The 19,134-nt window shown below is 50.5% G+C and overlaps 2 protein-coding genes and 1 long non-coding RNA gene across 22 annotated transcripts; 2 read left to right on the top strand and 1 right to left on the bottom strand.

Annotated features, from left to right (window-relative positions):
- Window positions 1–958: 958 nt before the first annotated feature.
- TARS2 (threonyl-tRNA synthetase 2, mitochondrial) lies at window positions 959–12,521 on the top strand. 15 transcript variants are annotated; one of them, XR_002173150.3, is made up of 19 exons: window positions 959–1,477; window positions 1,795–1,991; window positions 2,306–2,429; window positions 3,107–3,231; window positions 3,897–4,131; window positions 4,250–4,314; window positions 4,569–4,647; window positions 5,828–5,974; window positions 6,165–6,263; window positions 6,567–6,784; window positions 7,263–7,425; window positions 7,643–7,780; window positions 7,963–8,040; window positions 9,944–10,044; window positions 10,163–10,354; window positions 10,529–10,601; window positions 11,082–11,196; window positions 11,615–11,742; window positions 12,148–12,287. XR_002173150.3 is itself a non-coding variant. In XM_019919845.3 (18 exons), exons 1-18 carry the CDS (start codon window positions 1,403–1,405, stop codon window positions 12,294–12,296), a joined length of 2,373 nt encoding a protein of 790 aa, XP_019775404.1. In that variant the 5' UTR covers window positions 984–1,402; the 3' UTR covers window positions 12,297–12,521. The 15 variants fall into 15 exon arrangements, 7 of the variants coding, with proteins under 7 accessions (XP_019775404.1, XP_019775405.1, XP_019775406.1 ...); XM_019919845.3 differs by lacking the exon at window positions 11,615–11,742 and having other exon boundaries at window positions 984–1,477; window positions 12,148–12,521; XM_019919846.3 differs by lacking the exon at window positions 11,615–11,742 and having other exon boundaries at window positions 991–1,468; window positions 12,148–12,521.
- Window positions 2,931–5,839, bottom strand: LOC141279312 (uncharacterized). Its single transcript, XR_012333314.1, has 2 exons — window positions 5,741–5,839; window positions 2,931–4,165 (listed from the first exon to the last, which is right to left on the bottom strand). It is a non-coding gene; the product is annotated as an uncharacterized lncRNA (long non-coding RNA).
- A 304-nt stretch (window positions 12,522–12,825) lies between the features above and the next one.
- On the top strand, window positions 12,826–19,105 carry ECM1 (extracellular matrix protein 1). Of its 6 annotated transcripts, XM_073808077.1 has the most exons (11): window positions 12,863–13,174; window positions 13,729–13,762; window positions 14,429–14,491; window positions 14,572–14,673; window positions 14,779–14,856; window positions 14,951–15,031; window positions 16,398–16,720; window positions 16,989–17,363; window positions 17,878–18,098; window positions 18,268–18,355; window positions 18,783–19,105. In XM_073808077.1, exons 4-11 carry the CDS (start codon window positions 14,619–14,621, stop codon window positions 19,011–19,013), a joined length of 1,452 nt encoding a protein of 483 aa, XP_073664178.1. In that variant the 5' UTR covers window positions 12,863–13,174; window positions 13,729–13,762; window positions 14,429–14,491; window positions 14,572–14,618; the 3' UTR covers window positions 19,014–19,105. The 6 variants fall into 6 exon arrangements, with proteins under 6 accessions (XP_033716000.1, XP_033715986.1, XP_033715990.1 ...); XM_033860109.2 differs by lacking the exon at window positions 13,729–13,762 and having other exon boundaries at window positions 12,826–13,174; window positions 17,211–17,363; XM_033860089.2 differs by lacking the exon at window positions 13,729–13,762 and having other exon boundaries at window positions 12,852–13,174.
- The last annotated feature ends 29 nt before the right edge of the window (window positions 19,106–19,134 follow it).

The following is a 19,134-nucleotide window of genomic DNA, read 5'->3' as shown; positions in this document are numbered from 1 at the left end:
CACACACACACACACAAAGTAATCTTCCTCTTCCACAGTCTTGTTTATTTCTTTTTGTATTTCAGGGTGTGTAACATACCAGAAGATGGAGCCAAGATCCAGGGTGGTGCCTGTGACTCAGATCAACTGCTGCCTCTCTCAGAACCTCTGGAAACTTAGATTAAACTTCTTTCTCTGACAGCTTTTCCTCCACAATCCTTGATAACATCACCATTGGAAACTTGAGAACCAACTCCAACCAACCCCACCCCCAGGTGAGGGGACTAATGGGAATTACTGAGAACCTCACAGCTGTCCCCAAATCCATTTCCCCTCATACTTTACTACATATCTGGTTGTGTTTCAATTTTTATTGTGTAAAACAAATCAAATATACCTAGTACTGTGTTCTGGATATAGCAGGGAGAGGGAAGAGAAGGGATAAAGGAAGTTGAGAGCTAGGATGGGAATGAGTGGCAAAGGTCTTGTGTAGGAAGCAGAGAGCTAAGATTCTAGGGTCAGGCACTTCTTTCTGAAGTGAAGAGGGAGTTGCATTGGAGTAAACTCTATTACCAGAGAAAGTCTGGTGTGGTAGAAGAATACAAGATGTGGATTCAGAATCCAGCGTCAGTGCTTACTGTTTGGCCTTAAACCACTTACCTTCTCTGACCTTAAATTCCTCATCTTTAAGATTAAGAGGTTTCTAAGGTCCCTATTTAAGCACGATGAGTATGAAGGAACTCCAAGGAGTGCCCTCTGCAGATTTTTCGCTCTAGCCCCAAAGCGGTTATATTCATTTGTTCTCATAGCTTGTAGCTATTGTTGCCCATTACTGTGTACCATGCAGTATATTAGGCGATTTACATAAAATTAACCTCAACAATTCAGAATGATAACTATTATTATTCCCATTTTATAGATAAGAAAATTGAAGCTTATTAGAAATTAATTTACCCAAAATTACATAGCGATCCAGGATTTACACTAGGTCTGTCTTGTCCCAAAGTCTATGCTTTTACCTGTTACCTACCTGCCAGTGGAGACTACGTAAAAGAAAATGGTTAAAAGAAAATAACTACCCTTTCTAATCTGTTTTTCTCCCGCTCGCACTCTGGAGAATTTTCCTGCCCCTGCCCTCAAAGCCGCAGGATATCTTATTGCTACTTTGGTCTGAAACTGCAGGTCTCTGGAATTGCCCATATGTGTAACAGTTTAGGTCTTCCGGTCAGCCGGAACCAGTCGCAACGCTGCTCTCGCTGTGTGGGGTGTACCTCTTCGGAGTTCCTGGAGGTGGTCCCAGACTGGAGTGGCAGCTGTAATAACCAATAGGCATGGACGTTGTTGGGCCGGAAGCCAATGAGGAATCTGGCGATGGAGAAGCGGCGATCATTTATTTGAGGATGTAGGACGGGTCTGAAGGAAAATGGGGCTGTGTCAGAGGTGGCGGCGGCTTCGGATCCCAGGGTTACAAGCCTGCGGGCTGCACACGGTGCGTGAGGTACCCAAAGATTCCGAACCACATTGGACCCAGCCCAGCGGAACCCCAAAGTGTAGGCTCTCAACCCAGCCTGACCCCCTCTACTCCCGCCCTGCGTCTCCAGACCCGGCTACTGTAGCCCTTAGATGCGCCATCTTTTTCCTAGGGTCAGCAGCCTGCGGGGCCTAGGGCTCCCAGCTTAGGACCCGTTATCACCCAGTCCTTTTAAAGACTAGAGATTAGGACCACGGCCACATAAATGGTCTAATTTCCCACCGTCCCCAATCCCAAGAAGGAATGGTGGGACATGTGTTACCTCCTAACATCTTTCCCTCCAGGCAGCTGTGCCGACCCCTCCACACTGGTTGGTAGAGCGGCTTGGCCTTTTTGAGCAGCTATGGACTGCTCAGGTAAAGAGGTTAGCAAGCCTGGCACAGAAGGAACACCGGACTATCAAGATATCACTTCCTGGAGGCCAGAAAGTGGATGCTGTGGCATGGAACACAACCCCTTACCAACTAGCCCAGCAGATCAGGTATCAGGCCCATTCTGTACCTACCAGGATAATCCTTCTATCTCTGTACTTTCTCGATTTGAGCAGGGAAAGAGCTCTGTATGTTTATTCCATTCCCATCAAGACAGCTTTTCCTGCTGATCCCTTTTTATCTGCATTAGTTTCATAGTCTCTGCCCTTCCTCTATTATGCATGGGGGAAAACAACGATAGGTTCTGTTGCTCTGGTAACACATTTCCCCTTTCAAGTTTGGAGTTCCTAAGAGATTAGTCCCTCTCTACCCCTTTGGATGGTAACCTTGTTTTTCTCTTTTTCCCCATCCCCCACTGCTGAAGTTCTAAACTGGCAGATACTGCAGTGGCTGCTCAAGTGAATGGAGAACCTTATGATCTGGAGCGGCCCTTAGAGACAGATTCTGACCTCAGATTTCTGACATTCGATTCTGCAGAGGGGAAAGCAGTAAGTTTCTTCCTTATCAGGGATACAGTGGCTACTAAACGAAGAGATGTTTAAGTGGGCACTTATAGCATTTATTTCTTTTGCCTCAGTTTCTCCATTTGCAGTTGAGAGGGAGGCCTACCACAGATTGCTTGTCTTGATTATTCCTGGCTAAGCTGGAAACTTAGGGTGAAAGTTTTTACTTAGCCTGGGTCTGTTAAGCAGTGATCATTGTGCTAGTGAAAGGGAGAGATATAAAGTTGAAAATAGAGGATGATATGCCACGTTAGCCCTCCAACTCTTGAGACATGCATTATAAGTCATCTGTAGCATGTATTTAATTTTAATGTGGCTTGCACAACCAAGCACATCACCTGGCCTCCTCTCCACTTTTTCATGTCAGCTTGGATGGCATGAAAACTGACTAGCCTCCTACTATGCTCTAGAACCGGAAGCACTGAGGAGTGAGGCTTACTCTCGTCTGTGCGTTGCTTCTAGTGGCCTTCTTTCTTTTCTATTCAGTTGTTTTTGTTTTCATTTTACTTTTTACTATTTAGTGGTCACCCCAAAGTCAGGTTCCCCATTTTGTGATAGTTATTCATACTAGTTTCATGCCAGCTTCTCTGAGGGGAGGATCCGAGAGCTAGGGGCTAAAGGAGAAGGTTAGGAACTCATGAACTCCTTTCTTGTGAACCCAGGTATTCTGGCACTCCAGTACCCATGTCCTGGGGGCAGCAGCTGAACAACTTCTAGGTGCTGTTCTCTGTCAAGGTCCAAGCACAGGATGTGGCTTTTACCATGATTTCTTCCTTGGAAAGGAACGGTGAGTAGTGCAAGGAAGGAGGAGAATGATTCTGGAGTGGTTTCTTTTTCAAAGATTTCACCATATTTTACTTTATTTTTCTGTTTTTTTGAGCTATAGTTGATAAATAAAATTGTAATATAAAGTGTACACATGGTGATTTGATGCATGTATACATTGTGAAAGGATTCCCACAATCGAGTTAATTATCACATGCTTTTTTGTGTGTGTGTGAGAATGCTTAAGGTGGGCTCTTAGCAAATTTCACTTATGCAATACAGAATTTATCGACTATAGCCACCATGCTATACATTAGTTTTTCAGACCTTATTCATCTTATAACTGAAAGTTTGTACCTCTTTCCTGGGGTGTTTTCTGAGGCCTTTTTCTGGGGCCTCAGGCATGTTCAGTTTGGAGGAGAAAGAAAGCTAGGGGCGGGTCCCTCCATGCCTCAACTGTGACGTAGGTACCACTTTCTCCACTAGTCCATGTCTTTCCTTTTCTAAATCTGCTTGAAACTTACCTTCTCTAGCTTTTATGAATTCTTCAACTTTTACTTCATCCCTCATTACTGTTGCTCTAGTTTTCTTTATCCAGATTGCCTGCACACAACATTTAATTTCGTACAAAGAGCTTTTGCTCCAGCTGTAAACTTTGTACCTGATTTCCTATTTGTTTTCCCCTAGTCTGTTTGTCTTTGCCAATAGTTTTAGATGTTTTTGGAAGGCAGGATTTCATCCCATGGCCAACACCCAGGTGATGCTCCTTAGAGGATGGAAGCCAACCAACCCTCATCTTTCCAGGACGATCAAGGGCTCAGAGCTGCCTGTTTTGGAACGGATTTGTCAGGAACTTGCAGCTGCTGCTCAACCCTTCCGGAGACTAGAGGCTTCCCAGGATCAGCTTCGGCAGCTCTTCAAGGTGGAGTGGAGACACACAAGTTTAGGAGGATAATCTAGAGACATGAGGGAAGGAGTGGCTCTCTCTCAGGACTTATTCGTGGGAATAAAGACTTGTCTTCACTCTTCCCTTCTTCCAGGATAACCCCTTTAAGCTTCACCTGATCGAGGAGAAAGTGACAGGTCCAACGGCAACAGTATATGGGTGAGAGCTGTCAAGACTGAGGAAAACAGGGAGAGGTGGGGATGCACTAAAGAAGGCCAGAAATGGGATAAGGGAAAGAAGATAGAAGGTAATCTGTTGCTCCCAAAAAAGAAATGGGAATTGATTTTTATCTCCCATTGCTTTCTCTGTGGAATAGTTCTTTATGTCTCTTTCTGTCAGCTAAACACCCTAGAGGGAGAATCCTAGAAGCTCAAGAATCTGGAAATCACTAACTGGCCCCTTCTTTCTCCCAGGTGTGGTATGTTGGTTGATCTGTGCAGAGGCCCCCACCTTCGGCATACTGGACAGATTGGAGGCCTGAAGCTGCTATCGGTCAGTTGTGAGGGCTGGGTTAGGTTGAGATTACTGTTTTCCCTGGAGTGAGCTGGGGAATGGGAAGGTGATCCTCTCTGTCAACCCCTTTTCTGCTCTGATAGCTAAGGGGGGCAATCCAGAAATAGAAACTTTGTCCCTGCCTTTTAGAAATCCCCATCTGATGACAGATACTGGACACCCTGCCAGGGCCCAGAAGCCAATTCCGAGTCCATAGTCAGACATTAGCACTAAGGGAGATGGCGAGGGAGGGCACGATCAGGCTGGACACGGTCATGTAGGGAAGGCTCCTGTGGAGAGAGCCAGTGTGGAACACCATTTGACAGCCACAGAGAGAATACTCTTAAGTCAAAGGCCTGCCCTTTCTGAAAATATTGCTCCTGGGCAAGGTGAGCTATTAGTCGGAATAGGAGCAGAGAGAGAGGGGAGAGGCAGATGTGCAGAGCAGAAAGCCCTGGACTGAAAACCTAGGCATCTGTTCTTAGTCCTGTCTCTGTCACTGATGAAGTATACGGCCTTGGGTAAATCTCCTTACACGTTTTCCCCATCTATAAAATGAAGCTGTTGATTCCTGTCCTACCAGTGAATCCACATCATAGAGACAAAACCAACTAACGCAAGAGAAAGTGTTTGAGGAAAAGTTAAAAGTGCTATAAAATGCAGGCTGTTCCTTATTAGTACCATACAATTGTTCAAGGAAAGAACAAGCAGAGGCATTTGAATTTCATGGATCCAGGAACAGGACCTAGTGTGGGAGACTGAGTTTTCTAGCAGCTGTATGGGAGATTGATAAGGGGATGGATAGACTAATATTTGACCAGAACTTAGGGTTACTTCCCTGAGCAGTCATTGATTAGAAGGGAAAGGAACAAAGTACACGGGTGCTGGTAGGGCAGTGGTAGTGAGAATGGGGACAAAAAGAGGTGGCAGGGTAAGGTTAGAATTCAGCAGGACATATGTAGAAATCAAGGCTCAGGCACCTCCGGGGTGATATACATGGCAGGGGGTGTCTGGAGGATGGCGGGGGCCATCCTCCTGGTGGTGATGGTGGGAAAAGTAGAGACAGAGAGATGAGATGGGATCGTTGTCATACCTGTGATGCTTATGCTCAGAGTATCATATGAGGATTGAAAGAGGGGTTGTCCTCATCTTCCCTTTGACTCCCTTTGTCCTCCCACAGAACTCATCGTCCTTATGGAGGTTTTCCGGCACCCCAGAGACACTGCAGAGAGTGTCAGGGATTTCCTTCCCCACTGCAGAGGAGCTGAGGGCCTGGGAAGAGTGGAGGGAGGAAGCAGAGTTACGGGACCACCGGCGCATTGGGAAGGTACAGAGACTGGGAAAATGGGGGCAGGGTGGGGGTGATGATGAGGGTTGGAGAGAGATGAAGGAACCTGACTGTGAAGTTGAGAGCACATTCGGAATCCCGCAGACTGAGCAGCTTGGTCAGTTATCTCTTCTGGGTTCCCAAGTCCCCGCTTCCCCGTTGAAGTGACCATTGCCGTTCCCGACTCCAGGAACAGGAGCTCTTCTTCTTCCATGAACTGAGCCCCGGGAGCTGCTTCTTCCTGCCTCGAGGGACAAGGGTGTATAATGTACTCGTGGCTTTTATCAGGGTAAGGAGGACCCATGTTCAGGGGAAGGAAGACTGGGTAGGGACTGAGGGCCTAGAAGAAGCCATGTGTTTAAAAGAGGGGGATTAGAAGTTTAAACATAAATATTGTAAAGTGCTAGTGACTTTTATCAAGGGCCTAGAAATGTGTGGTCTACAGTGAGGAGCATAGTGAGGGAGGATGGTGCTTACTAGGTTGTAGCTGTGTTCAGCATGACCTGAGAGCCCAGAAGAATCACACAGCTGCCATCCTGCTTCCTCTCCCCCTAGTCACTCTGGCCTTCCATGTCTGTACCCTCCTCTCTAGGCCGAGTACACCCGCCGTGGTTTCTCAGAAGTGAAAACCCCCACGCTGTTTTCTACGAAACTCTGGGAACTGTCAGGGCACTGGGAGCATTACCGGGAAGACATGTTTGCCCTGCAGCCCCCAGACTCTGACAGCCATGCCGGCTCCCAGAGTGACCACTCTACCAGCCATCCCACAGGCACGCTTGCCCTCAAGCCCATGAACTGCCCTGCGCACTGGTGAGCTGGGATCCAGGAGACCTGGGTCCTCCCAGGGCTAGGGCTAGGCACCTGGTTACTAAGTACTAAGTTGTAGAAAACTTGGAATCGTATTGGAACACTTGATTTGAGTCTTGAATCTGCCCTGTAGCTCCCTATGTGAATTGGGAAAAATCATTGCACCTCCCTAAGCCTCAGTCTCCTCATGTGTAATATCAAGGGTTTGGAGTTGCTGTCTAAGGTTCTTCTTTCAGTTCAGTGCCTATCACAGCACAGGGGCACAGTAAGTGATGTCTGTTATTGTTGTTACTGAGATTCACTTTTGAACCAGGCAGGGCCCAGATTGTGATGAGTGGGATTGACAGGACTCAGGCATGCCGAGGCTGGAGAGCGCGTTAGCTGATGGTGCAGAGAAGGGAAGCAAGCAGCCTGGGCGGAGGAGAAGTCTTCAGGGGCTAGTTTTCCCTGTGGCCCTGACTCCTCCCCACCCCAACCTCAGCCTGATGTTCGCCCACCGGCCCAGATCCTGGCGAGAGCTGCCCCTGCGACTGGCCGACTTCGGGGCCTTGCACCGGGCCGAGGCCTCTGGCAGTCTGGGGGGACTGACCCGGCTACGGCGCTTCCAGCAAGATGACGCTCACATCTTCTGTGCACCCGATCAGGTGGCCCTTCCCCAGCTCCACCAGAGCATTTCTAAGCTGCCTTTCATTCTCCTTGTGAACTGCCAACATTCCTGACTCTCAGTTGCCCTCTTTATATATGATAATTTAGCTACATTCTATCGCAGCCTTTCCTTTATGTTTTTGCCCTCTTTTCCCCAAACTACCACCACCCCAGAGCTCTAGCTAGCACACAGCTTATCTGCCCTTATTCCCCCAGCTGGAAGCAGAGATCCGAGGCTGTCTTGATTTCCTCCGCTCTGTCTACACTGTCCTTGGGTTCTCCTTCCGCTTGGCACTGTCTACCCGGCCATCTGGCTTCCTGGGAGAGCCTTGCCTTTGGGACCAGGCTGAGCAGGTGAGCAGGTGGTAGGGAAGCAGAGGCAGATAAACCAGTCTCTGATGGAAGGAGAGGGGAGATGGGAATCAGGGTCCCTGGTAGAGGCGTATGCTGAGAGGGTCACTGTTGGGGACTAGAGGGATCTGTTGCTCATAAAGTTTAAGATGACATATTCCTCTCTTGTATCCTTTCCTCTAAAGGTCCTTCAACAGGCCCTAGAAGAATTTGGAGAACCCTGGGACCTCAACCCTGGAGATGGTGCCTTCTATGGGCCTAAGGTAAGCTGGGGACCGTGGTTAGAGTCTTATTTATTCCTTTTTTTGTCTTATTAACTGTTTAATAGATACGAAGGAATGTTTTTAAATTTGTGTAAGATATAAAGAAGAGCAGTACATCTCCCGCTCTCATGGAACTTAGGTCTGGTGAGGGCTCTGAGAGGTAAATAGGGTGTTTCAGCACCGTGGGATCAGTGCTGTGTAGGTACTAAGGGGGCACGTTACTCAGGAGGGTCAGGAAAGGCTTCCCATAGGAATCTCTTTCCGATCTGAAAGGTAATCGTTGGCCAAGTAAAAAGGTGCTTCAGGAGGGAATGTTGGGGGCTTCCCTGGTGGCGCAATGGTTGAGAGTCCGCCTGCCGATGCAGGGGACACGGGTTCGTGCCCCGGTCAGGGAAGATCCCACATGCTGCAGAGCGGCTAGGCCTGTGAGCCATGGCCGCTGAGCCCGCGCGTCCAGAGCCTGTGCTCCACAGTGGGAGAGGCCACAACAGTGAGAGGCCCGCGTACAGAAAAAAAAGGGAGGGAACGTTGTAGGCAGAGGCTGGGGCGAAGAGTAAAAACTCACATGGCAAATTGGAAGAGGTGAAAGAAGTCAGGGAAAAAGGACTGTAAAGTGTCTGCTGGATTTAGTGAAAAGGCTGTTAGGTTTTGAGGGTCCATTTTTCAGTAAAGTGGGGACTGGATGTGGAGTCAGAAGTAAATGAATGAACCTAACACTTCCAAGAACATTGGCTCTTATAAAGGCAAAGGAGAGTAGCTGGCAGATCCAAAGAGATGTTGATGAAGGGAGAGACTTGAGAATGTTTAAATGCCGTGATGAGAGGGAGCCTGTTTGGGTCAGGGAGAAGTCGAAGTTGTAGAAGGGGTTTCAGTAGAGGAAAGTTTCTGGGGAGTCTTGAGGGTTGGAATCCAGAGCCCTTCACAGAAAGAAGCACCTGTGCTGTTGTTTAGGGGGTAGAAGGAAAGGCTTGGGGGTAGGTGCCAGGATATTTATAGGTGTGGTGACAGAAGTTGAGACATTTTCCCATCTCATGATACCAACTATCAGAATTCTCCATGAGATGGGAGGCAGGATCATTTGCTGAGATAGGAGTGGAGAATAGGAGAGTTGTCAGTGCGGGGGTTGAGGATGGGAAGAGAGGAGAAAGCTTGAAAATCCTTGAGGAGAACAGGATGCAGAGCTGATTAGGGCAGCCAGAGGATTGCAGGCAGCAGCAAGGGTTCAATTGAGGTTCACAACAGCGACTTGCATCAGTTGCTGTTTTTGCGTCTGTGTGGTGTGTGGCGTGTTGGGCAGCACTGGGCACTTCTGTTCCAGGGCCAAGGAGGTGGGATGCTAGGGTGCCACCAGGGTGGGGTTTTGTCATGTGGATGTGACAGAAGAACAGTGATACCAGGGAACCAGGGAGAGTGGTTACAGCTGCATGGGGAAAGAAACAGGGGTGGGAGAGGCTGAGAGGCCTGTGACTGGGAAGAAAAATGAGGAGTTAAGGAGCCGAGAGATTGAAGAGCCATTAATAGGAATAATTGTCAGAGCTGGAAGGACAAGAGATAGTAATCAGAGCAGGTGTCTGATGGACTGTTTCAGAGGTGCAGCCATTCTGGGCGATGACAACATGAAGGATGTAGCCATAGTGTGGGTGCGGATGAAGGTCTCTGAGATGAGGAACTCAGGGAATTGAGAGGCCAGGGTGAGGGTGGGCCGTTCATGTGAATGTTGATGTTCCCTAATAATATACCACTATTAAGTGGAAAGAGCCACCGCCAGAGTCTGCAGCACGATGCAGCTGGGTGACACGTCTCTCCACACAGCCTGGGATGTGGCTAGGTAGAAGGAGGTGGCACGCATAATGGAGGATACTGGTTCTGGTTTCTTTCATGTCCTCCCTTCTGTCTCCTCCAGATTGACGTGCACCTCCGCGATGCCCTGGGTCGGCCCCATCAGTGTGGGACAATCCAGCTTGACTTCCAACTGCCCCTGAGATTTGACCTCCAGTACAAGGGGTACAGAACCTTGTCCTGTCCCCTTTTCCCTTGGCCCGTGGAATAGGTGGAGAACAACTTCCCTTTCTGCCTTTGACCCTAAAAACTAAACCACATCCTCCACACCCTCCCTTGCCAGGGCTGAAGATTCTTGGAAACTGGAAGGTGATCTTGGGTGCACATTGTGTGACACTTTTCCATTCCATCCACCCCCACCTTTCCCTCCAAGGCAGGCGGGGGCCCTGGAGCGTCCAGTCCTCATTCATCGAGCAGTGCTAGGTTCTGTGGAAAGGATGTTGGGAGTGCTGGCGGAAAGCTGCGGGGGAAAATGGTGAGACCTCTGACTCCCGATTCCTGCTCTGGCCCTCAAGCCAGGTAGTGCGTGCTCCACATCCTGGCTCCCTTCAGACTCCACTTCTGTTTCCTTCTAGAATCTGCTCCCTGCATCCACACTTGGGGTCTGAGCCAGGACAAATAATTTGCCTTCCTCTGTTCTCTCAATCAGGCCACTATGGCTGTCACCATTCCAGGTGGTGGTCATACCTGTGGGGACTGAGCAAGAGGAATATGCCAGGGAGGTGAGGAGTTGGGGGTGAGGATGGGGACGAGCAGTGGGTAGCAGAGGCCACATGGGGTAGTGAAAGGGGCACGGCACTTGGAATCACAAGACTGCACTCAAATAATAAATGTTAATTGCTGACAACTGAGCACTTGGCACAGAAGGGGCCTTGGAGAAATGTTTGTTTTATTTTTCCTTTCTAGAGAGAAGTAAGGATATGGACAGTACTAGAGTCGAGCAGCTGGTTGGGTAGAGTGGTGTCTAGAAACAGGCAGCGTCCAGGGAGGCCTGGCTCCAGGAGGAGGCCGACAAGGAGGCTGTGGGGCTGGGGAGAGGCCTCAGTGTAGAGAGTGAGGAGGGTTTGTCCCTGAGAACTGGAGAGCCTTGAGGCAAAGGAAGGAGGGGCAGATGGGGGAGCTTGGGGAAAACTGGCATCAGACTGTTCTAGCTCCTCAGCCTTCCGTTAAATCAGGTTCCTGTCAATGATCCTCTACCCCAGGCACAGCGGAGCCTGCAAGCTGCAGGACTGGTTGGCGACCTGGATGCTGACTCCGGACTGACCCTCGGCCGGAGGATCCGCCGGGCTCAGCTTGCCCACTACAATTTTCAGTTCGGTGAGACCGGGTTAGCACAGCCCTCAGAGCCTTGCACTCTTCCACTCGGCCTGTATGTTGTTCTTCCCTGTCTACTACGTTTGGTCATCCGCATATTTGGGTAAATTGCAGCTCATTACCTGAGCTGGGCAGGAGCCAGGATTCAGAACTTCTGAGCCATTTGGACTCTAGGCTCCTTCACCCCCTGACCAGCACCTCTGACCCTCAGAACAGTTTTCTTCTGACCCCCGCCCTAGCTCTTGGTGTCTGTTAGTAATTAGCCAGGGAGCATCAGAAAGGAACAGGAAGGGTTAATAAGGCGTTAATTAGTTAGCTTTGCTTATTCTAGACCTAGATAGAGTCAGCCCTAAGGGATGAGGAGAAAGGCCTTAAGAAAAATAGTCTAGGCCTACCTTGCTCCTTTTTTTCATTTTCCAAGGTTCAGAGCTCTGTCTTGAAGACAAGGAGTAGGAACGTCTCAGCCAGATTACCTGGATCTCTAGTTTTACACATCCACTCATCCTGCCAGCCTTGGAGCAAGCTGCCCATGATCCCTTGGACTTGCACGTGTGTCATCCACCCTGCCACCCTCCCCTTTCTCTAAAGCACACACACGCACGCACGCACGCACGCGCGCGCGTGTGCGCGCTCTCTCTCTCTCTTTTTCTCTCTCTCTCTGGATCTGCTTCTTGATCTGTTTGTCTTTCTTTGGCTGACCCTACTAACTCTGACCCCTGGGATCCTGAGTGGAAGTGATAAAGCATGTAAGAGAATGTCTGGAATATTTCTTTATCTCCTCAGGATGACCAGGGAACTGGAGAGCAAGAGATAGCTAAATATATCCTTTCCCGGAACCATGTCTGAGCTCTGCTCTTCCTAAAGATTTCGGTCTCTTAAATTTCTGCATAGCAAAAGGAGATATCCTCTGGATAAATTTGCCTTGAGATTCACAAACCTGCCCTCTTTCTGCAGTGGTTGGCCAGAAAGAGCAGAGTAAGAGAACAGTGAACATTCGGACTCGAGATAATCGTCGACTTGGGGAATGGGACTTGGCCGAGGCTGTACAGCGGCTACTGGAGCTACAGAACACCAGGGTCCCAAATGCTGAAGAAATTTTCTGAGCTTTTGTGTATAGATGTGGCAAAGACCTGTAGGAGCTATCAGGCCCCCTTAACACGGAGGGGCCCAACCTAACTGCCAAGAGTCTGAAGTCCCCCAGACCCCTCAGAACTCGTGTGGAGGCATGAATCTGCTCTCATGAAAAGAGATTTGGTCTGGGGGAAGCTGTAGCTGTTTGGATGTGAGGAGAGTGAAACTAAAAATAATAAACTTGAAGCTACTGGGAATGTGTCTTCATCTCTGACTCCTGATGGGGACATAAAAGGGAGTTTGACTCTGTCTCCCACTCTTTTGTCCTAGGGGGTTGGGGTAATTGAAAAGGGGCAGCCCATGGCTCTCACTGGTCGGGGAGCTCCCTGGGATAGCTGTCCTGTTCCCCTGTCTAAACTCCTCAGTGCCCTGTTTCCCCAGCCCCAATTCAGCAGGTGGTCAGATCCATTCTCCAAAGAAGGCCAAATGGAGAAATTGAGGCACAAAACAAAGTCTCAGACCTCTCTTGCTCCAGGATTCTCAGAATCAGTTTCTCTTGGGGTTGGGTTCACCATTGTTCTCAATCCTGTCAGGAGCCTTCAGGGTGTGTGGGAGGAGTGTCTGCCAGAGGAGGAGCAGCTGGGACTGAGTCATGGCCGGATGCTGAGGAGGGCGGTAGCTGTCCCCAGATAGACTATAAAGAGGAGAAGGAACCAGCCCTGAAGTTCACAACAGCAGTAACAGCAACTGGAGAAGCAGGTTTCCAGAAGCCCGGCTCTTCAAATCAGATCTGCCTGAGAGGACCTACTTGGGTGGCCGCTGACCAGTCCTTGCCCCAGGATGGGGACCACGTCCAGAGCAGCCTTGGTCTTGGCCTGTTTAGCTGTTGCTTCTGTAGCCTCTAAGGGAGGTGAGTTGGGGTCAGAGCCAGCACTTGGAAAGGGGGCCTGGCCAGCATGGGCCTGGGGCCTGGGTCCAGCCATCCCAGATGGCTCATCACCAGCAAAAGGATGCCCCATTTGGCTGCCTTTTTCTGAGCAGGCCTGTGGTGAGCCTAGGCACTGGAGCCTTTAACCAGGGAGGGGAGCAGGGGTACAGAAAGAAAGGAGTTGCTAGAGATTGCTGCCAAGAAACACATATTGGAGTCAAACGGACAACTGCGGGGATGGATGGATTCACAGAGTGAGGGGCCTGATGTGTATGTGGCACCTATTAGCCAGAAGTGAGAAGAGGAGCTCCCAGGCTGCTCAAAACCAGTCTACTGACCCAGAGAGCCTTGACTGGCTCCCTGCCTGGTTAGGAGAAGAGAGGGCATCATCCATCTACAGGGGACCAGGCACAGCCACTCTCTAGCTCACACACACGTTATCTGCTTGGATGCCAAACAAAACGTTACTGTGGGAAACTATTGCATGAGGGTCATAGATCTAATCTATCTGGAAGGCCCTGTCTTGTTCTTCCCAGGTCCTGGTCTTTTGTGACTGCAGATCAGCTACAGGTGATTACGTTCCCTGTGGCTTTCTCTTACATGCCTTTCTCTTTTCTAGTTGTGGCGCATAGGCTCCAGGGCACATGGGCTCTGTAGTTGTGGTGTGCAGGTTCCAGAATGCGTGGGCTCTCCATATTGCCTCAGGAGTCCTGAACCATCCCAGTTTCCCAGGTCCTAAATTGAGACCTGAACTAAGGGGGATCTGAGACTGGCTGAAGGGGAGGCACTTCAACTTCTGCGTGGGCTCCTTACCAGAAGGCCCAAAGATGTTTAAAGGGCCTGTGGTAGGCAGGAGGGTGGAGGAGATGGGCAGGTGAGGCTCCAGCCAGTTCAAGGTCTGGACTGTGGAGAGAGCCCAGAAGCTGTAAGGGAAAGACACTGACACAAGATTAAGGCGTTCCTCCCCAGCCCCATGTGTCACACTCCCTTTAGGCCTGGACTTGGGAGACCCAAGGCTTTGAGCATGGTAGAGGTGAGGCTGTCAGATTATCACACCCAATCGGCCTTGACCAGGTGTGTTTGGGGGGTGGCTTAGGGGACATGGGGCAGGAGCAGTACAGAGAGGCTTCTGGTGTCTTGGTCATCTTTTCTAAGCTCTTAACCTCTACTGCCTCCCCTTCCCATGCTCAGGGCCAGGAAAGGGAAACCACCCCTGACTCACCGTTCCTCTTCCAGGTAGCAAAGCTTCAGGGCAGAGGGAGCTGGGGCCAGTGCACCTCACCCACCCCTTTCAAGAAGGTAAGAGTTTGGGGGAGTGGCATGGGATTGGGGTTCCAGGAGGAAATGTAGGCTCTGACCATCTCCCTTCTTGCCGGTAGTTGGCTTTGCTGCACCCCCTTCCCCACCTCTGACCAGAGCTCTCCCCATGGATCACCCCGACACCTCTCAGCATAGCCCTCACTTTGAAGGACAGAGTGAAGGTAAGTCTCAGTTGCACCTCTAGGTTTCTAGTCTGACTTACTTCCTGATCTTCAGAATGGGAGGGGAAGAAGGAGTGGGCTACATACATACTCCGCTTTCTGTAGTACAGCCATCTCCATCTCAGAAAGCCAACCCTGTCCAAGAGGAGCTGCCCCCTCCCCAACTCCCTGTGGAAAAGAAAGGTGAGTGCTTGCCCTTTCCCTCACCCCCACCCACTACATCTTGCTGACATCAGCCTGAGCCTTGCTCTTTTGTGTCCTCGCCCCTATCTTGCAGGGGATCCGCCTCTCCCTCAAGAGGCCGTCCCCCTACAAGAAGAGCTGTCCCCTCCCCAGGTCCCTATTGAACAGAAGGAAGGTAAGTGACTCCTTCCCCTCTTTACCCTCCTGCCTACCCGTGGCTGACAGCATGGGCTTTGGGGCTTCTGCCACTTACTAGCTGTGTAATAACCTTGGGTAAGTTACCTCTCTAAGCCTTAGTTTCTTTATTTGTAAAATTGGGGAAATAATACCTATTTTATAAAATTATAAGATTACATGACACAAAAGTAGCATTTATTTTCACTTCTCTATTGAGTTCCTTTTTTTTTTAAAGCATATATGCTATTTCTTTTTTTTTTAATTTTATTTATTGATTGATTTTTGGGCTGCGTTGGGTCTTTGTTGCAGCACGCAGGATCTCTGTTGAGGCATGCGGGATCTTTCGTTGCGGCATGCAGGTTTCTCTCTAGTTGTGGCGTGCGGGTTTTTTTCTCTTTTCTAGTTGTGGCGCATAGGCTCCAGGGCACATGGGCTCTGTAGTTGTGGTGCGCAGGTTCCAGAATGCGTGGGCTCTCTAGTTGAGGCGTGCGAGCTCAGTAGTTGTGGCATGCAGGTTTAGTTGCCCTGTGGCATGTGGGATCTTAGTTCCCTGACCAGGGATCGAACCCGCGTCCCCTGCATTGGAAGGCAGATTCTTTACCACTGGACCACCAGGAAAGTCCCTCTATTGAGTTACTTTTTTTATTTTTTTTATTTTTTATTTATTTATTTTTTTATTTGAAGTGGGCCTCTCACTGTTGTGGCCTCTCCCATTGTGGAGCACAGGCTCCGGACGTGCAGGCTCAGCGGCCATGGCTCATGGGCCCAGCCGCTCCGCGGCATGTGGGATCTTCCCGGACTGGGGCACGAACCCGTGTCCGCTGCATCGGCAGGCAGACTCTCAACCACTGCGCCACCAGGGAAGCCCTATTGAGTTACTTTTTATGAATGGGAACTGGCCTGTCTTCTAGAGATGCCCGTCCCAACATGAATGTTGTTTTACGCATCTCCTTCTACCCCAGTAGACCCATCTTTCCTTTATCAAGAGGAGATGACCTTGCAATCTAAGCAGAGAGTGAGTGAGTGACAGCTTTAGTCTGTTCATCCCCCAGCTTTAATGCTCAGACCCTGGTCGGGGTAGTGGGGTGGGGGAGCAGGTATTCTGAGCCTTGGGAAGCAGCAAAGGGAGCAGGCGTGATTCGGGGTCAGGGAGCTATAAGGGTGACACCTTTCATGACTCAGGTCTCTTCCTTTTGGTCAGTCATTCTGAAGTTAAGAGCCACGAATTCATTTGTCCCCTTTTCCTCTATATCCTCCCAACACTTTCTCCTCAACCCCAACTTCTTTCAGTCCTCCCAACTCAATCCAGCCCTTCTCTATCCCTCTGCATGTTCCCCCTTCCCACTCTGTTCTCCCCATTCTAGAAAAGCTGGCTCCCTTCATGGACCACAGCCCCCCAGAGCCTAAGTCTTCGAATCCAGCCCAGCGCTGCCAACAGGGCCGACACCAAGGTGGCTGGGGCCACCGGCTGGATGGCTTCCCCCCTGGGCGGCCTTCTCCGGACAATCTGGACCAGATCTGCCTTCCTAATCGTCAGCATGTGGTGTACGGCCCTTGGAACCTGCCACAGACTGGCTTTTCCCACCTTGTTCGTCAGGGTGAGACCCTCAATTTGCTGGAGACTGGATATTCCCGCTGCTGCCGCTGTCACAGCTACACAAACCGCTTGGACTGTGCGAAAGTCACGGTAAGGGTTGGGCTCTTGATCCTGGGGATGTCCTTTAACCCCCAGACAGTATGTGTGTGTTTCAAGGACTAGAGGCCTAGGCCTGGGTATGCAGGAACCTCAGGTCCCTTTCATTGGCCCTACCTTGGGCCTCCTCATTGTGCCAGAAGAGCAGAGGACAGCCTCTGTCTCTTTATTAGCTGCATACCCAGGGTCCTTTTTGGAGTCTGGGAGGAAAACAGGTATGTGGAGAGTGGGCTACCGGGCTGATCTACTCCTCTTGCTCTAGTGGGAGGACGCAATGACCCGGTTCTGTGAGGCCGAGTTTTCTGTTAAGACCCGACCCCATTGGTGCTGCAAACGTCAGGGGGAGGCTCGATTCTCCTGCTTCCAAGACGAAGCTCCCCGGCCACACTACCAGCTCCAGGCCTGCCCCAGCCACCAGCCTGGTATTTCTTCGGGTCCTGAGCTGCCTTTTCCCCCTGGGCTACCCACACTGGACAATATCAAGAACATCTGCCACCTAAGACGCTTCTGCTGTGTGCCACGCAACCTCCCAGCTACTGACCCCATCCAAAGGCAGCTGCAGGCTCTGACCCAGCTGGAGGGGGAGTTCCAGCACTGCTGCCAGCAGGGGAACAACCACACCTGTACATGGAAGGCCGTAAGTGGGCATCCCAGCATCCTGAGAGCCTGTCTGCCTGCCCTCCTGTCTCTGACCTCTGATCCCACCAGCCTATTTGTCATCCATGTACCTACCCCCTGTGAGCATGTCTGCCCATTCATCTGCTTGTGAATGTCCGTGCATCCACTGTGTTCTTTGTCTGAGTTTGTTCATCGTGCACTTTCATCCTGCACTCCTGGCCTCGTCCACCCAATACCCTACACATGTACCTGTCTGCCATCCATCTGTCCAGCTCTGGCCTCACCTGACCCTCTCTGTCTACCGTTCCAGCACATCTCCTGTGGCCAGCTCCGAACCTCATCTGTTCTTCCACCCTTCCACCTTCCCAATCCCATACATCCACAGCTGCCTCCTTGCCCTCTGGTTCTTTGCCCTTCCCTTTTGGCACCTGGGGCTGAAAGTCCCTCATCTCATAGCGTAGGGCAGTGAGGGAAGCAGTGGGTCAGGAGGGCCAAGTGTCCAGGCTTCTGATTTTCCTTTCTCTGGCCCACAGTGGAAGGATACCCTTGATGGCTACTGTGATCAGGAAAAGGCTACAAATACCCACCACTACTCGTGTTGCCACTACCCTCCTAGCCCTGCCCGAGATGAGTGCTTTGCCCGGCAGGCTCCCTATCCCAACTATGACCGGGACATCTTGACCCTGGACCTCAGCCGAATCACCCCCAACTTCATGAGTCATCTCTGTGGAAATCAAAGGGTTTTCACCAAGCAGTGAGTCTTGCCCAGTTCTTCCCCAACTCTTTTCCCTTCTCCAAAACCTCCCTTTTGGGGCACCCTCTGGGGCACTCTTGGGAAAAGCAAAATCATGGTCTGCAAGCACCATTTTGATGCCTGGAGACACCCAAAGACCCTGACCCCTACCTGTTTCCCACCAACATAGTAAGCAGATTCCTGGGCTGATCCAGAACGTGACTGCCCGCTGCTGTGACCTGCCGTTTCCAGAGCAGGCCTGCTGTGCTGAGGAGGAGGTGAGTGTGAGGGCAGGGGGTCATAGTCTCCAGAGGAACGCAGAGGAGGGGAGAGAGAGGGCTGGAACTGCAGGATACCCCTTCTTTTAGTACCTCAAACCAGCCCACAGAAATAATGAGGACTACTGGGGAGATCTTTTTTCTTGGTTCCAGGAGTCTTCACTCCTGACCTGACCTGCTCCCCATCTCTAAGTGCCTATTATGCCTTCTCTGGGCCTCTAGCTTCTGGCATTTCCAGATGTTCACATCTGTCCATCACAAGGAGTCTAGCTGTGGAAGGCAGCCTTGTACTCTCTCTGAGCCCCAGAAGGGATCTAGGGAGAGAGCAGTAGAAACTGAGGGAAGGGGGACTTCGGACATCCAAGTAACCAGGCCTGACCTCTGACAACCTTCCTCCCCTATCATGTCTGCTTTACTCCTTCATCAGAAATCAGCCTTTATTGATGACCTGTGTGGTCCCCGACGTAACTTCTGGCGAGACTCTGCCTTCTGCTGTAAACTGAGTCCTGGGGATGAACAGATCAACTGCTTCAACACTAATTATCTGAGGAATGTGGCTCTAGTGGCTGGAGACATTAGGGGTGCCAAGGACCAGAGGGAGCAGGGCCCAACTTGGGGAACAAATATCAGCCCCACCTCTGAGCCCAAGGAAGAGTGAGTCACCGCAGACAGAGCCTTGGAGGATCAGATTGGGGGACCCCATCCCACCCTCCTGGAATACTCGTTACAGTAAACACCTCTTGGATTTGGCCTCATTGTGTCTGTTGTCTCACACAAAC

Source organism: Tursiops truncatus, chromosome 1 (assembly GCF_011762595.2).
Source record: "Tursiops truncatus isolate mTurTru1 chromosome 1, mTurTru1.mat.Y, whole genome shotgun sequence".
In the NCBI taxonomy this organism is placed as follows: Eukaryota; Metazoa; Chordata; class Mammalia; order Artiodactyla; family Delphinidae; genus Tursiops; species Tursiops truncatus.
The sequence above is the reverse complement of the archived record's forward strand: the minus strand, read 5'-3'. Positions and strand labels throughout refer to the sequence as shown.

Excerpts from the sequence above, each read along its gene's own strand:
- TARS2 (XM_019919845.3), top strand. The coding sequence starts at position 1,403 with ATGGGGCTGTGTCAGAGGTGGCGGCGGCTTCGGATCCCAGGGTTACAA. Across the intron at positions 4,132-4,249 it reads AGCTTCGGCAGCTCTTCAAG|GATAACCCCTTTAAGCTTCA; the intron begins GTGGAGTGGAGA and ends CCCTTCTTCCAG. Across the intron at positions 7,426-7,642 it reads TCTTCTGTGCACCCGATCAG|CTGGAAGCAGAGATCCGAGG; the intron begins GTGGCCCTTCCC and ends TTATTCCCCCAG.
- ECM1 (XM_033860089.2), top strand. The coding sequence starts at position 13,105 with ATGGGGACCACGTCCAGAGCAGCCTTGGTCTTGGCCTGTTTAGCTGTT. Across the intron at positions 18,099-18,267 it reads CAAAGGGTTTTCACCAAGCA|TAAGCAGATTCCTGGGCTGA; the intron begins GTGAGTCTTGCC and ends CCACCAACATAG. Across the intron at positions 18,356-18,782 it reads CCTGCTGTGCTGAGGAGGAG|AAATCAGCCTTTATTGATGA; the intron begins GTGAGTGTGAGG and ends CTCCTTCATCAG.